The sequence below is a fragment of the Rhineura floridana genome, chromosome 1 (genome assembly GCF_030035675.1).
Source record: "Rhineura floridana isolate rRhiFlo1 chromosome 1, rRhiFlo1.hap2, whole genome shotgun sequence".
Classification (NCBI taxonomy): domain Eukaryota; kingdom Metazoa; phylum Chordata; class Lepidosauria; order Squamata; family Rhineuridae; genus Rhineura; species Rhineura floridana.
This window is the reverse complement of record NC_084480.1, coordinates 268,853,633-268,871,649: the sequence shown is the minus strand read 5'-3', so window position 1 is coordinate 268,871,649 and position 18,017 is coordinate 268,853,633. Positions and strand designations below refer to the sequence as shown.

At 41.8% G+C, this 18,017-nt stretch overlaps 1 protein-coding gene across 15 annotated transcripts in view; it reads left to right on the top strand.

Moving 5' to 3' along the window:
- Positions 1 to 10,553, top strand: part of NCOA2 (nuclear receptor coactivator 2) — a 211,312-nt gene extending 200,759 nt beyond the window's left edge. For 12 of the 15 annotated variants that reach the window (XM_061601025.1, XM_061601004.1, XM_061600977.1 and 9 more), the window contains 3 exons: positions 292 to 490; positions 2,763 to 2,852; positions 6,893 to 10,552. In XM_061601025.1, the coding sequence (XP_061457009.1) occupies positions 292 to 490; positions 2,763 to 2,852; positions 6,893 to 6,904 (301 nt within the window). In that variant the 3' untranslated portion in view covers positions 6,905 to 10,552. Of the gene's footprint in view, positions 1 to 291; positions 491 to 2,762; positions 2,853 to 6,892 lie in introns of all 15 variants that reach the window. The other 3 variants (XM_061601097.1, XM_061601069.1, XM_061601050.1) reach the window with 1 other exon arrangement.
- Positions 10,554 to 18,017: the final 7,464 nt, after the last annotated feature.

Genomic DNA, 18,017 nt, shown 5'->3' with positions numbered 1-18,017 from the left:
GTAGTCCAAAAGTATCTGGGGATCCAAAAGCTGGGAAAGAACGCTCTATATGTAGCACAACCCAATTCTGGCAAATTGGGGGGGGGGGGGTTGCAGACCTAATCCCATTAATTATACAAGCTGAGAAAGGTGTGTGCTTTGTGTACTGATATCAGGCTCTCCTTAAGGAAAGTGTTCCCAGCATGCAGTAATCCTTTAATCCGTTGAACTGTTCAGGAATATTTGAGGCCTGAATGACTTGTAACATGATCATTTTGATTCTTACTTGCTGATGAGTACTTCATCTTGTAGCATGTTTTCACAACAATCTCCACCACACTTCGGACAGCAAGCAAACACCAGCATGTACAATAACAACATGAACATCAATGTATCCATGGTGACCAACACAAGCGGTATGAACAATATGAACCAGATGACAGGGCAGATCAGCATGACCTCAGCAACCTCTGTGCCTACATCAGGGTTGTCCTCCATGGGTCCTGAGCAGGTGAGAACTCTCACCCTGGTGAAATTAAAAAAAAAGCTTTTAACATTTTTAGTAGAATTTATTGCTAATACTGTAGTAATTTCACTGGATTGTTTTGAAAAGGCAAGTAGGAGCCCCAGTTAGGGAGAATTCAGCCTGTTTCTTTCAATATATATACTGTTTACATCGAGACCTCAAGTACTTGTGTTAACTCAAGTAATATAGATGGACAGGCCTGTTGGCTTAACGTCTGTCCCATGAAAACTGGTAGAAAGTATTATCAAAGACAAATTAACCAAGCATATAGTAGAACAAGTCCTGCTAAAGCAGAGGCAGCATGGTTTCTGCAAGGGAAAGTCCTGTCTCACTAAGCTATTAGAATTTTTTGAGACTGTCAACAAGCATATAGATAGAGGTGATCTAGTGGACGTGGTGTACTTACACTTTCAGAAGACTTTTGACAAGGTACCTCACCAAAGACTTCTGAGTAAGCTTAGCAGTCATGGAATACGAGGAGAGGTCCTCTTGTGGATCAGGAATTGGCTAAGTAGCAGGAAGCAGAGAGTAGGAATAAATTTACAGTTCTCCGAATGGACAGCTGCAGAAAGTGGAGTCCCCCAAGGATTGGCGTAGGGACCTGTTCTTTTAACTTGTTCATAAATAATCTAGAGTTAGAGGTGAGCAGTGAGGTGACCAAGCTTACTGATGATACTAAATTGTTCAGGGTTGTTAAAACAAAAATGGATTGCGAAGAGCTCCAAAGGACCTCTCCAAACTGAGTGAATGGGCTGCAAAATGGCAAATGAAGTTCAATGTAAACAAGGGTAAAGTTATGCATATTGGAGCAAAAAATCTTAATTTCACATATAGACTCATGGGGTCTGAATTGGCTGTGACTGACCAGGAACAAGACCGTAGGTTCGTGGTGGATAACTCAATGAAGACGTTGACCCAATGTGCAGCAGCTGTGAAAAAGGCAAATTCCATGCTAGGGATCATTAGGAATGGCATTGAAAATAAAACTGCTGATATCATAATGTCGTTGCATAACTCTATGGTGCAGCAGCATTTGGAATACTGTGCACGTTCAGACACCTCCTTTTTGAGGAGTGGTGATCAGAAAGGATACTGTAGAGCTGGAAAAGGTTCAGAAAAGGACAACCAGAATAATCAAGGGGATGGAGCAACTCCCCTATGAGGAAAGGCTGCAGCATCTGGGGCTTTTTTGTTTAGAGAAAAGGCGAGTCAGAGGCGACATGACAGAAACTTATAAAATTATGCATGCCATGGAAAAAATAGATAGAGAAAAGTTTTTCTCCCTCATAACTCTAGAACTCATGAAGCTGAATGTTGGAAGATTCAAGACAGACAAAAGAAATTACTTCTTCATGTGACACATAGTGAAACTATGGAATTCACTCCCGCAAGAGGCATTGATGGCTACCAACTTGAATGGCTTTAAAAGAAGATTAAATGAATTCATGGAGAATAAGGCTATCAATGGCTGCTAGCCATGATAGCTGTCTCTATCACCATAGTCAGCTGCAATATGCTTCTGAAAACCAGTTGTCTGTAGCCACAGGAAAAGGGTGTGTGTGTTGCGCTCAGGTCCTGCTTGTGGGCTTCCCATGGGCATCTGGTTGGCCACTGTGAGAACAAAATGCTGGACTAGACAGGCCACTGGGCTGATCCAGCAGGCTCTTCTTATGTTCCTATGTTAGAAGGGTACAGCAACAAAAAGCTATTATGTGGAGCTGGGTTTTTTACAGGAAATGTTTATGTAGCTTATCTGTAACTTACAGTAGTGTGTAGACTTTTTGAAAACTTAAATTTGAGTTAACCGGTTTGTACTTAAGTGTTCCCTCTCCAAGACCTTGGATGGACACTGATTGACACACACGTGTGCACACACACGTCTACTTCTGGTTCAGGGAGATTTTTTTTTAATTGCCCACCTACATGGTGCAGCTTTTAATGCCACCTTGTACTTGTAACCAGTACTTAGTTTAATTTAAAAAATTTCAACAGGAATTACCAAGGTAACATTTTCTCTGGAGAAACCCCCCCCCCCTTACAGTGACAAACTCAAAATAGGGCAAGTCAGCAAAATGTCCACAAGAATGACAATGTAAGGAAAGGAGGGGTGTGGGGTTGAGCACATGCATGTTAAGACTGCTGTCTTATTTCTGCTGCTTTCTTTATCACTAGAAAGATGTATATGCATGCAGGCTGCATTGTAGTTCATTAAAAGACACCTTTAATTTCCCTGACTGACTTCTTCTCCGTGCTGTAGGTTAATGATCCTGCTATGAGAGGAGGCAATCTTTTTCCAAACCAGCTACCTGGAATGGATATGATAAAGCAGGAGGGAGATGCATCACGGGTAAGAAACCATTCATGTTCCAACCTTGAATCTTTTAAAGAATACAAATAGATGCAATTTTCTCTGGTCACAAGAGATGGGAGAAGACTTCCCTGGTGAATTTATTCTTGAATAAGCTTCTTTGGCACACATATGTGCTCAGTGAGTTATATCCAAAGCTTTCTGTGTGCAAACAGAATGGACTCTCACTTGCATAACAGGACTTCTCCTTCCTTGCTTGCCCCTGGAACCCCATGCATTCTCAAAATCTGCTCTGAGGGTTTGGACCCTTCAGATCAGATTTTGGGGGTATATGGGGAGGCTGCAGGGAGGAAGAGACGAAGGTGAAATCAACTCTGCAAATTGCCATTTTTAGAAAGCCAAATCACTGTCTTAATAATTTTTTCACAGTACCTTGGATCATATTTATTTATTATTTATTAAATTTGTATCCTGCCCTTGATCCCAAAGGAGCCCAGGGCAGCAATTTAAAACAGTGCAATTTAAAAGCATATTTAATTTCATGGTTGCCATGACCAGTATCTCTCAGCCAACAAATGTCTGGGTAAACAGGAGTGTCTATATGTGTGTCCTGAAACTCAGTAATGAGGGAAACAAGCACACCTCCCCAGGCAGGCATTCCACAAACAGGGAAGCACTGCCAATAGGGCATCCCCTTCCAATGGTAATACAGTGTCTCCAACTCCCAACCTTTGGAATTGTTGCAGAAGGACACCATGGTCAATGGTGTCAAAAGCCACATAGAGATGGAAGAAAATTGCCACCCTGGGCTCCTACTGGGCAGAAGGGTAGGATACAAATTTAATAAGTAATAATAATAATAATAAAATTTTATTTGTGAGTCGCCTATCTGGCCAAATCAACGGCCACTCTAGGCGACATACAATATCATGATAAAATACAATATAACCAGAAATATAATAATTAAAATTAAACAGCATTAACAACATTAGAAACTGACCTATCCCCGGAGACCCCATAGGCCTGCCTGAATAGCCAGGTCTTTAAGGCCCGGCGAAAACCTGTCAGGGAGGGGGTGTGGCGAAGATCGAAAGGAAGGGAGTTCCAGAGGGTGGGGGCCACAATTGAAAATGCCCTCCCTCTGGTCCGCACCAGCCTAGCTGTTTTAACTGATGGGACCGAGAGAAGGTCTTGTGTGGCAGATCTTGTCATGCGGCATAATTGGTGATGCTGGAGGCGCTCCTTCACATAAACTGGGCCAGAACCGTATAGGGTTTTAAAGGTCAATACCAACACCTTGAATTGGGCCCGGTAAACAACTGGTAACCAGTGTAGATCCACTAACACCGGGGTGATATGATCACGGCGACGGCTGTTCTTAATCAAGCGCGCCGCCGCATTCTGTACCAGCTGTAATTTCCGGACCATTTTCAAGGGTAACGCCACGTAGAGCGCATTACAGTAGTCTAAGCAAGAGGAGACCAGGGCATGTATCACCCGTGGGAGCAGATGTACAGGAAGGCAGGGTTGTAGCCTCCGTATCAGATGTAATTGATACCAAGCCGCCCGGCTCACTGCTGAAACCTGAGCCTCCATAAACAGCTGGGAGTCAAGAATGACCCCAAGGCTACGGACCTGGTCTTTCAGGGGTAATCTTACCCCGTTAAACATCAGGTCTGTATTCCCCAACCTTCTCTTGTCCCCCACGAGCAACACCTCAGTCTTGTCGGGGTTCAGTTTCAGCCTATTCCTTCCCATCCATTCACTTACGGAATCCAGGCACTTGGTCATGGTATCCACAGCCGACTCTGGTGAGGACTTAAACGAGAGATAGAGCTGAGTGTCATCTGCATATTGGTGACACTGCAGCCCAAATCTCCTGATGATGGCTCCCAGCGGCTTTACATAGATATTGAATAGCATGGGGGAGAGGATAGATCCCTGTGGCACTCCGCAATTGAGAGGCCAAGGGTCTGAAACCTCATCCCCCAATGCCACCCGTTGATGTCTGTCTGAGAGATAGGAACGGAGCCACAGTAAAACAGTGCCTGCTATCTCCAGTCCACCCAGGTAATCTAAAAGGATACCGTGGTCAACGGTATCAAAGGCCGCTGAGAGATCGAGGAGGACGAGGAAGGTATATTCTCCTCTATCCAACGCCCTCCTCATATCATCCACCAGGGCGACCAAGGCTGTTTCAGTTCCATGTCCAGTCCTGAAGCCCGATTGGAATGGGTCAAGATAATCTGCTTCATCCAAGTGTGTCTGTAACTGTTTGGCCACCACGCACTCAATCACCTTGCCCAAGAATGGCAAATTAGAGACTGGGCGAAAGTTATTTAATTCTTGGGGATCCAAGGAGGACTTTTTCAAAATGGGTTTTATTACTGCCTCCTTGAGGGCTGTTGGCATTGCACCCTCTTCCAAGGATGCATTTACCACCACCCTGATCCCTTCGCTCAGCCTCTCTTTACAGCTCATAATGAGCCATGAAGGGCAAGGGTCTAGCAGACAAGTGGTTGGCTTCACAGTAGAGAGCACCTTGTCCACTTCCTCAGAAGGAAGAGGCTGAAACCGATCCCATCAGACCGGAATGCTACTGACCGCCTCTGGCTCACTTCCTGTGTCCACGGCGCACGGAATCATGCTCTTCAGTCGTTCGATTTTATCGGCAAAGTGTTTAGCAAATCTGTCACAGGAGGCTTTTGAATGCTCCATGGGTTCCTGAGCAACTGGACCGACCAGGCTACGGACCACTTGGAACAGCCTCCTGGGACAACACTCTGCAGACGCAATAGAGGCAGCAAAGAATTCTTTCTTTGTTGCCTTTGTTGCCACCTGGTAGGCAGCTATTGCTGCTCTAACCAGTGTCCGATCGTCTTCAGAGCAGGATTTCCGCCACCAGCGCTCTAGTCGTCTCACCTCCTGTCTCAGGCTCCGCAACCGTGGCGTATACCAGGACGCTGTCTGAGCTCTGTTCAGTAAATAATAAATAAAAATCAACAGAGTCACACTTCTCCTGTCTCTATGCCGATAGAGGTAATCAGTCAGGGCAAATCAAGGCTGTTTCACTGCGAAAACTAGGCCTGAAGCCAGATTGAAATGGGTCTAGATAATCTGATTCTTCCAGGTATACCTGCAGCAGACTGGTCACACCCCTCTCAATACCTTGCTCAAAAATGAAATATTAGAGACTGAACAGTAGCTATTTAAAATCTCAGGAGCCAGGATAGGCCTTTTCAAGAGGGGTCTTCTCACCACCACCTCTTTCAAGGCAGTGGTTATAACACCCGCCCGTAATGAGGCATTAACCACTCTCTGGACCCATCAAGTCAATCCCCTTCTACTAGATTTTATCAGCCATGATGGGAGGGATCAAGAGGGCACATAGTCAGCCTGCTGCCATGAATGTCCTGTCCCCTTCAGGCTGCAAAAACAAACTTCTCACAAATTGGCAGTGCTTCCAGGACATCCACTGAACCTGAACTAACTGTGTCATCAAGGATCCAAGTGATTTTGCCCTCTAAGTGTTTTGAAAATCTTTCACAAAAGCTCCTCTGAAAACCAGGGGCTTCCCAGACTCCCTGGGGCCAGAGAAGGCACTTAGAAGCTATCCTGTTGATTGCCGCCTCCATCTCACCATTCCACAGTAAAACTAGAGCCTTGGCAGGAGTGCCAGTCATGCTGCGTGAAAAATTCCCCAGAGCATTCAGATATCCCTCAGGTTCCATCCATCTCTTGGGGTAGACCAACTTAACTGATTTTTAACCTTGCAAGGAGAGCTAGTCACAGCCAACCAAACTTCATCAAGAAGTGATCTGTCCATGACAATAGGGTGATAATTACCCCACCACTGGATCCTTCCCAATCCCTCTATGACAAAATCCAGATCTAAGGTATGATGTGTAAGGTGCATGAAGTACTACAACAATTCCACGATTGTTACAGCAGCCATGAAATCCTGAGGTGGCCCAGACAAGGTGGAATCAGTACAGATATTGAAATCCCCCAGCACTATTGTCTTAAAAGATGTTCAGTTAAGTATTACTATTAATGCCTCTTTCTTTTTGGTCTTCTAGAAATATTGCTGACCCTGAAGATTGCTCATTTCTTAAACTGGCTTGGGTTCCCCAGCCCAAACCTCTTGCCAGTTTGAAGAGCTGCATACGTTTGGTTTTGCCCCAACTGTTCTGCCAGTCAGTTCTGCTGGAGAAAGTAGAGTTTAGTGCTGCAAACAGAACAACACCACTCTGAGTTGAATCAAAACCATTGTTGGTGGAAGAGCAGTCTCTTCTTTGACAGTCTGAAGCTAGCGTACAGACAGTTGCTCAGTCTGTTCACTGCATTCACCTTAGTGCAACTTAGATCTCTCCTGCAAAGTAAATGTTGATAGCCAGTTTTCATAAACCGTGTCAGATTGAATGTATTTAAATGTATGTATTTAAGGAAAACCAACCATGCTCTCATTCTGTTCTGTTTTTAGTTTTAGATCTTGATCTCTTTCTTTGTTTTCCTTAGCTACACAGTCTAGTGCAAAGGATTCAGTTCCATCTGGAAATCAGTGGTTTAATATTATTACCTCCACTTCAGGAGGTAGGGAGTTAACTGGATGATGACTTCCAGAGCGCTAAATGACAAAATGTGGACAACAGACATCTAATTGTTTTGGGGAAAAGATATCTAGTGACTCAACATCCCATGCTAGAAAACAAAACCAGTCAGCTTTGAATAGGTTTACATTTGTAAACAGGTTAAAATATCCTGTAAGAGGGCTGTTTATAAAGTTTTTTGGTTACTTTGAATTAAATCATGAGTCAAACACATAATTTAAGTTCCCGTTCAATTGATTTCAGCATTCTAAAAATCAACTGAAGCTAGCTTCCCTTTTCCCCTGCCTTCACTCGCCCTTTCTCTGTTTCTTTTCTTATAAGATAGAGAAATGATTAAACCTCCTCATATCCCTAGGCTTGTTACCTGAGTTCTAGGTTGCAGGTAACTAGTTGCTGAATAATGCCTTTAAATAAGGGTGCATCTTTTGGTGATGGAAGTGGCAGGATTGAGGCATAATCTTAGAGCTAAAGGCATCTGATTTAAATGATAAAACTTTGATTTTTCCCATCTCCACAACTGGGAAAAATAATTACTTAAGCTATGGCAGATATCACTACGGAGTTAACCATCATGTGTTCTAATTATTTTGAAGCAGCGTGGACTATGAGGACATTTTGTAAGGTACATTAAACCAGTTTCTATGTAAACAAGCAATAATTTAAGTTGAAGACTTTAGTGTTTTAATTGTATAATTTTGTGAGGTATACATGTTGTGGAGTTGATTTCCAAATGAGGTACTTCAGTATTAAATTAGATATCTTCATAGCTGTGTGTGTCTCCTGGGGGAAAAAGTGTTTTGTAAAGGATCACAATGCCTTGATTAGACCTAATTTGTAGGCTTGAAACTCTTCATTTTTTAAACCTTGCGATTCTGCTCATAAAGTCATTTATCTAACCTTATATTATATGCAGCCATTGTAGGAGCCAATTCTTGACTTTTTTGTATGTTTATATTCTTTCTTAATAAATCTTAGAAAACTGTTGTTCGGCAGCCCACTGTTGCCTGCTGCGGTTTGAATAATATTTTATTATAAGCTGGCATCAGTTTCTGAGGACTTAAAATATCAGGAAACTGATTCTTTTTGACCTCCTGTTTCTCTGTTCCCCACAATCCACACACTTTAATAACTGAACTCAAATTTTGGATGTTACTTAAAATGCAATGCATTTTATATTATCTTAATCATAATTCATGTCTTTGGGAGTAGAAGGTTTGTTACCTTGAAATCTTGTTTGCTTGTGATGAGCATTAAAATATACAAAGAATCTGACTTTGATAGAGTGCTGAAAAAATGTTAAGGAATATATAGAAATCATTTCAACCCATTTGTTTCCTGTTGAGTAATTCTCCTAATACACAGGGAGAAACCGTACTTCTGAGCAGTCACCACTTTGTCAGGTGAACTCAAAAAATAGCTATTCAGACAACTGAGCCATCTGGTGGAAATCTATAATATATCTCAGCCCTGAACTCCATAATGTTAAGAAAATGTATGAATTAATCTAAAGCTAGAGAAATTAAAACTTTTTACTTCAGATGAATTAGTTTACCTTTAAAACACTTTATTATTTCTCAAACATTTTTCAATTGAAAAAGTAGTCAAATAAGTCATCTTTAAATTGGACCCAGTTCAAGGTTAAATCTTTTGCCCATACTTTTATTACAGCCATTCCTTCTTAAATTCATCACAAAAATATTGGGTTCATTGAATTAAAAACAATGAGTTTAGGCATTTTCTGGTTACATTAATCTTGCTAGAGACAAAGGGAAAGATGCCAAATTTCTTTTTTATAATCAGTATTTCTTATTCAGAACACAATAAAGTTGCTGGAGATAGCAACTGGGTTTTATGTTGGAACATGATCAGTGTTCTCTCATAGCGAGTATGAAGGACTTCATATGTCTTAAGTAAAAAGTGCACATATAAATTAACTACACATGGCAAAGCTCCATTCAACTAATTTAGGTAACGTTATAACATTAAATAATAAAGTGAATCTTTTTCAACATCTAACTAGTTAGTCATAAGTTTTTTAAAAATGCCCCCCATCTGTTGGTCTTTATTAACTGAAATCAGTGTTTTTGCCATTTATACAATGCATTTTAATCTGTATTTTTAAAAAATGGAGTTCATATGGGCTTAACACATGAAAAAGGTGGTTCAGCTCTACTTGCAAAACCCAAAGATACACAATCAGTTTTGAAATGCAACTTAAGCCATTAATTGTTGGTGTGACTTTAAAGTTTTCTAGTATTTGTATGGTAGTATTGCTGCCTAAGAGCAAAAGCATTCTCTGCACAAAAGAAAATTACTGTAGTGGCTTTGGTTTTTAATTAGAATTTTCTCCCTGGTGTTTCTTTGTAGACTAAAACAAAATCTTTTCAGTTTCTTACTACAGGTAAAGCTATGTGCAAGAACCTCAAAATGCTAAAATCTAGCATAATGCCTTAGATCTGTTTTTAAGTCTTGTATATTCCTACATAGCTGTCTGATGTATTATATTTGTATAGTGAATTGTGTACAATTTTGAAATAAGCGTATCATCACTTAGCTTTCAGTCATTGAATAGAGATGGACACATTTCTTCAAACATTGACTTACTTTTTTCCTTTTGTCATTTGTGGGTTTTATTTGTACAGTTCCTCATGAAGTTGCATCTGAGATGTGTATGAGTGTGTGTATATGAAAAGATTATACAAGGGTAAAACTAAGCAATATATAAACTATGGTTCTTCAGGAGAAAGCTTACAGTGTTTTCAGGTTGTGATTTATTTTCAAGACTGAATTGACTCTGAACATCACTTTGTTCACCCGCATTGATGTTTGTATTTCTAGTGTGAGCAGTTTATGCAAAGGTAGATATATTCAGAGAAATTTTAAATACATTTATGCAAGTTAATATTGCTTTGCTGATGCTATTTGCTTATTTGATGTTAAATAATGCTATTGTAAATAAAGAATTCTGTTATTGCATCATTTAATAAATTTTAATGCCTTCGGGTTTTACATGGCTTTAGACATAGCAACATTTCTTCTGTTGTGCCATTTGTTGTATGTAAAAAGCTATGCCAGAAGGATCAGAGCATCTTACCTGGTAATGGCTAGGATGGAGCTGAGTTGAATTAAAACAGCAGTCTTCTGTATTGGTCCTTTCTGTTTCACTTTACTTTCTCTAGACCAGGCAAACACAAGTTATTCCACTAACGGACTCTTAGACCTGAATTCAGGTACAAGTAGCACAGCTCTGTGCACTGAATGTGTATTCTTTGGAAATCTGGCCCTTGGGTGATCGACAACTGATCCTGCCAACTGGTATTGCCTGCCTGCCCCCCGTTTCTATATACTCTCTCACTTGTGCCGCATGCAGGATGAGGCGAGAAGCAAAAACTGAGGGGAACATGTGGGTGAATTCACCTTTCATTTCTGGGTTATTCAAAAGCAGCAAGGGTGAGCCCATCTATTTCCCCCCATTATTCCATCCAGGAGTACTATCAGAGCAAGCTTAAAGCCTGTATAATGTAAAGTGGTTGCAAGAAACTTTAAGATAACAGCCACTCCAAAACTTCTAGCTATTTCCTTCTGTCTATGGTGTGGTGAGATCTGCAGTGATATCGTATCTCTAGGCTACCTGTGTGTGATAAAAGATAGACGTAACACAGGGTTTACAAACTGAGTCCCTATCAGCAACTGCTACCCCAAAAACATTTATTTGGGAGACAAACTCAGATGATTAGCACATTAAGAACCACCCATACACACAAATCTGTATATGTTAGCTCATCAGGGTCTCTACCAGTACTATATTCAGTTGCTAAGTAACAGATCCCTTCTACACAGAAATTATAATGACAGAGGAAGAGGTTGCAAGTAAGTGGAGGAAAATAATTCTTCTGTGGTCTACAAACACTGACAGATTTTTCTGAGGAGGTATTGCAACCAAGTAGTACAGAAGGGAGTAGAAAAAGAGGAAGGCCAAACGAGATGGATTGATTCCATAAAGGAAGCCACAGGCCCGAACTTAAAAGATCTGGGTTGTTCATGACAGATGCTCTTGGAGGTCACTGATTCATAGGGTCGCCATAAGTCGTAATCAACATGAAGGCACATAACAGTACTGCTTCAGCTTTGTTGCACAACAGACCAGTATTCTCACTTGTCCTTAAAGACATAGGAAACTGCCTTATACCAAATCAGACCAGTGATACATCTAGCTTAGTATTGTCTACATTGACTGTGGCTTCCTAGGATTTCTAGCAGAAACGGGTTCCCAGCCTACCTGGAGATACTAGGGACCAGACCTGGAACCTACATGCAAAGCCATGTGCTTTGCTACTTGAGCCTTAGGTCTCCCTATCTTTACAGACCACAATTTACTATGTTGTTTGTGTTCCTATGAAATAAACTTGACTGTAGACTTACTTTACACAATACATAATTATACTTACAGAATCCACAGTTACAAGATATGTTTGCACAGGCATAGATGGCTTTAAAAAACATGCTGGGTAGTTCCATCAACTATTTATTAACCATGATAGCTAAATGGAATTTCATTTACCAGAGGCAATACACCTCTCAATACCAGTTGCTGGGGACAAGTAGGAGGGAAAGGCTGAAATATATATCTGATTCCTATTGGATACTGCTGAACTAAACAAACATTCTGATCTAGCAAAGCTCTTGGAAGTTTTTGCTCTGGTGTTTTAAAAGGTTTCCATATTAACTCTCTTTGTTGCATGTTAATGCTTCATTGAGGCCACATTTAAATGAGCACAATGGATAATTATGCATGTCAGGGGTGGCTAACGTTTCTCTGCTGGAAGGCTGTATTGACCCTCCAAGGGCCACTTGGTCAAGGGGATATGGCCAGAATGGAAAATGAATGCCTTTCCTGCAATTGCACCAAATGTATTTCTTTCTTAGTACTTCATTACCAGCACTACCACAATCTTTGCTTTCATTCATTTATTCAATACACTCCTTCCAAATTAATTCCTTTCTCTTAATTGTATTAATTATCCCTTCTTCATTAATCCCCAAACTAATTTTACTTTATCTCCACCCCAAAGTCAGTCCATTTCCTTCCTTCATCCCCCCAAAAGTCATTCTCTTTGTAACTTTACTTTTAAAATATTTTAACTGATTATTAGTGCCTTTTTGTGACTACTCACTGTCAGTACCAGCACCTCTTGTTTCTGCTGCCCATGCCAGCCATTTTGCGCTGGCACTCACCGTATTTTTGTCAACATATGAGATCAGTACCTCATTGTTTTACCAAAAAAGCACTCTTAGTATTATACCTTGTGTGCAGACTGCTTATTTTATGTTTGCACTGCAGAAGGGGGGGGGATCCATTTTTTACTGTTTCAAACCACTAAGTATAATTGAAGCAAGGCATAAATAACTAGCTTGCCTGTTATTTCTCCTTAAAAGAAAAGATGTTTATGAATACAGCACAGATGACAGAATTAAGCACAAGCATTAAAATTTTATTGGATTGGAAAGGATTTTCTTGGTTGGATTAGCTGTACTGTATGCTCACTAAAGAATAATGAATTATCAGGCTTATCTACTGGGGCACTACATATAACTGAGGTACACACCACTACTTAGGGTTATACTCCGCAACCTCTTGGACTGCTCTGCTGTGCTCTCCCTACCCCCAAGTCTCCCAAGTGCTTCATCAACTAACTACTTTTTTTGTGAGCGTTGAGCCATGAAATTGAAGCCTCTCCTATAATACTCTTTTCAGGGCTTTCCCTAAGTGGTCAAGGCGGTCACCAAGGCAGACATTCTGGGCCCCATTCAGTAGAAAGAGCAAGAAGGCCCTCAAACTCAGAAGGGCTAGTTTACCAGGTGAAGTATACACATTGCTCTCTAAAGAAGGGAGGGGCACTGCTTCTGTTTGTGAGATGATCATTCCTGGATGTTTCCAAGTCAAATTCCTCTCTGAAATAAAATGTATCTGATCACCCTGTGGAGGAGGGTCCTCATGTCAGGACCTAGCCTCAGTCTTTGGCGAGGCACAGAATCATTTTGTTGAGCTGCTTTCAGCTTCATACTTAGCATCAGTTTCAGGCCAAACAGTTGAAGAGCCAAAAGGGCAAGTCCAAGTATTCTAAGTACCACCTGCAATAGAAAACCAAGAAGGCACCTGGCTACCTCATCATACCCCAGCTGGCCAATTATGAAGGTGAACCCCCCTTCCCAAAAGTATACACTCCCAGGTGCTACTGGCAAAGAATACCAACAAAATTGCTACTTAACCCTAACAGGTAGGATAATTGCATACTGCAAAATCCAGGAATAGAGAGACCACTGCAGATGGGAGGTGGTGCCAGATTACAGCTTCTATTGACCCACCAATGGGGTTGAGCATCTTCAGCACTCATGCCTTATGCTTCCTCCAGTGGGAATGGAAAGCAAAGTCACTCCCACTCATTGGCCAGCAGGTTTAAATTACATTCTCAACTCCATGGCTGGAGAAGGCTTGTCTTAAGTACAAGTAACACCAGATAGGCTCCTCATGCTAATAGACTTTCTTGTAAAGGGGGAAAAGAGCCACTTGCACCCAGTCTAGATTATCTAGCATCTGAAAGTAATTCTGGATTCAGTTTATTGCTTGTTCTTATCTTCTGATAATTGATTGTCCAGCAATAAGGACTATGCGGACAGCACCACTCAGATATTTTCCAGTCTTCAGAGTTAGAGTCTCATTGAAAGGATGGTATAGGCTGCAAAATGCACCTGCTGGGAGCAACTCTGCTGGTGTGCAGGTTGTGCTTGAAAGGGAAACTGCACTGTTTCTTAGGATACAGGTTGGACAAATTTTTCTCCTTTAGTGATTTCCACTAGCACCTGCTTGATCTGATCTTGTCAGCTCAGCATATGGAGTACAATCTGCTGCATGTATCCAGAAGTAAGTCCCCAACTGGGTTTGATGGGGCTTACTCCCTTGTAAATGACTTTGATAGCAGCCTAAGACTGGAATCCTAGTAGGAAGTAAACCCCACTGAATACTGTGGGAGACTTACATGCTTATGTGAGTATGCACACCTAGGGCACACACAGGATTACACTGTTCATTAAGCTCTTAAGACTTGATAGTTACCTGTCATAGGTTAAACTTTTTGTTTTTTAGCCAGATGGTTTTTGTATACACTTTCTTCATGATGGCAGACAGTAATGAAAGTGTTCCTTTCAGAGTTTTAATTTGAGCAGTATCTCACTAAAGGTCATGCAAGTAAATAATAAAATCAAAACATGCACACAGCGATTTTTGCCTCAATTATACACCAAACTATAGGTTTTTAAGGCTCTGACCTTTGGTCCCTCTCGTTTTGAAGGGTGAAACCTGGTTTGGTTACATTTGGATGTCTAAGGAAGTCGGGACAAACATCATCATACCTTCCTCCTAAGGGCTTCCCACCAAGGCTTTGTTGTAGGGGTAAATACCGCCAACCATTAAAGACTAACAGAAGATGGGTATCTTCACCTTAAAGACGTGTAATTGAGAACATCTCCCTCTAGTGTCAGTAGAGCATATTTTCGCTTGAGTTTGGCTAGGCTAATACGTCATGAAAGCATGTAGTTAATAATCGCCTGGCTGCATATATCAGGGGATTTTTAAAAGGCATTGTTACTCCGTGTCCATTTTTTTTCATTCAGATAGCTTGCACGGGGAAGTCTCTCTGCCATGTACAACCTCTGACATTTGAATGAAGGCGAAAGTGGTTCAAACTAAACAAACGGAGTGAATGCAGGCTTGCAAATGCATTTACACCAGTTACTAGCCTGCCCAGCCATTAGTAAAGACATAAATTAAAAAGCAAATTAAAATTAAAAACTGCTGCTTATGATCCTCGTCCTGCTGTAGTGTACAGTGTACAGGGAGATTTTGTTGGGAAGTTTTTAAGAAAGGCTGTCAGTTTGTAATAACCTTAAGGATGATTGTGTAACGTATTCTCCTGTTATTCAATTTCACTAAAAATTCATACCTCTAGGCAGTGTTCAGTGGCTTCCAATCCAAGTTCGTGTTCTTGGTTCGTTGATTAAATTTTATGTGTAATTTGTGTCCACTGGGTGTCGATTTGGACACACTACTAGAAAAATATCTTGACATGTATAGAAACAAGCGTCGCAGCTCAAACACCCCAAGAGAGTTTCGGTGGCGCTTGGCATCCTTTCAAACAGTTCTTGACATATAAAAAACACTTCACACTTACCAAAGCTTCCGGTCATCCGATCATGACTCCACAGCGAGCCAAGCAAATAATAGACGCGAATCAACACTCAAATCCCTGTGGCATCGTGGAACGAACTTGGGTGGGCGCTGTGGTACCTGCTCCTGGACATGCTGCCCTGTGCGATGTGCAGCGAGGCTTTTGCTTTGCGTCCTGCGCCAGCTTGCTCTAGGCAGCCATGTCCTTGTTCCTTGCCTTTTCCTCCTCTTTCTCTCCCCCTCCAGAACTTCCTGGAGATGTGCAGGAGAGATGGCTTTGAATGGGATTGCTTAAAGAACTTGAATGGACGTTACAACGAGAGCTGATTTTAAAAAAAAAAAAATCTCCGGAAGCGCTCGAACAAATGCAACAATTCAGCCGGGAATCTCGGAGCACAGATTGAACGCAGGGCGCTCTTAAAGGACCTTCCTCTTTTCACCTTCCTCTTTTTGGCGTTTCCGAGTCGCTGAAGCCTTAGATGAATTCAGCACGCCCTGTTCTTTTCAGCGCAGAGCCAAATCTCTTTGCCGAATTTGCCGTCATTAGAGTCAGGCCCACACCCGCCGCTTGGACAGCTTCCGTTGATTGCTGACCAAGTAAGTGCGCTTGCAATTGAAAGCAAAGCCCCATCTCTGGTAGCCATTGTCCCATAAGAACATAAGGAGAGCCTGCTGGATGTAGTCCAGCATCCTGTTCTCACAGTGGCCAACCAGGTGCCTGGGGGAAGCCCGCAAGCAGGACCTGAGTGCAAGTCCCGTCGTTGACTGTAGTGCAGAGTTGAAAACACCTCTGCGGCTTGAGTGTCGGGCTGGCTTCCCCTCCAAGGTCTGCCGAGTCGTTGCAATGAGCCACGCTCCACGGATGGTGGCTGGCTTCCTTCCTTTTCGCCCAGCTGTGCTATCCCGGCGACAAAACCTACCTTGAATCATCTCAGCAGGACGGGGAGGAGTTGTACTCTTAGCTTCCTTCCCATTCCGAAAAGGTGCATTATCGTCTTGCACGTTGAAGGCCCCAATTGCAATACGTGCAGGCTGTTCCAAAGTCGCTTGTCGTGGAACACCGACGGCCAAGGACAAAAGGACAGGACGCCTGCTGCCCCTTTAATCACAGGATAGGAGCGGGGCAGAGGACAGGCGATCGGGCTTACCGTGTAAGCTTCACCTGCTCGAATTCTCTCTTAATGGTGCAGGAGGAGCCCTGCCCTCTTTTCCATCTAACGCCCCACCCCCACCCCCACCCCCACCCCCACCCGGAAGTGAAAGTCCCATAGAAATAAATGGGGGCCTGCTTTTCCTTCTGTTTCTTGCTTCCTTCTGTTTGTAATCTTATCACATTATTTAATGAACGTCACTAAAATATACCCTAACGACAAGATAATAAATTAGTATTGACAGCTTATTGATAGTTTGCATACATTGACTACATTGTGTATGTGTTTTTAAATACATTCTGACTATTAAATATCATTGGGACTTTCTTCCAAGTAAATGTTGTTGGAACCGGGGACAGTGTCGGGATGTAAATAGTAAATATTTAAATGACTTTTTGTGTACACAAATCCCTCAGATATTTTAAAGCCATCCTTTTTATTTGTATGCCGCTTTTCCACACAACAAATTGTACTCAAAGTGGCTTACAAGTCGATTCAAACAACTATCTTTCCAAAAGCAAAACAGACTGATAAAAATGTATGCTTTGGAGGTACTTTGAGCACCAGTTTGGTAGAATTCTGCATGGTTTTTAATACTGAAAGGATCGATTTAAATACAAATAACATTTTAAAAATCTCAGTATGTATCAAGGGGTGGGCGCTGCTCTAAAGGGCACTTGGGATATGGGGGAAGAAATTGTCCTTGGCTTTAAAAGCACCCCTAAATTGTAAATATTTCCCCCGTGCCTGCCACTTCAAGTTCTTTTGAAACTCCACGCTGCTGGTGTGCATGTGTGAAAGAAATAGAAGCCGGATTGAATCTGACTACTCAGAGTAGACCCGCTGGAATCAATGGACTTAAATCCACATTTATTTCAGTGGGTCTACTCTGAGTATGACTTAGTCAGATTCAGTCCGTAGTCTTCAAATGCTCCTGTATCAGATCTTTAATCTATTGGTGGCAAATGCGGAAAGGTGAGTTTATATTTTAATTTCAGCTTTCTTGCGTTTTTTTGTATCAGTGAACACAACTGTCTGAAGCGCACAACTATCTTAGTCTTTCACACACCATTCCCCCCATGGAATAGCGTCCCTCCCTCCCGCCACACGTCTGCATGTATAGAAGTGTTAATTTTATTAACAGGCACCATTCCCTTACGCGATTCCTCCTCTTCCATGATTGTGGACATCTGTATCACGAGGCATTTCTTTCACATTT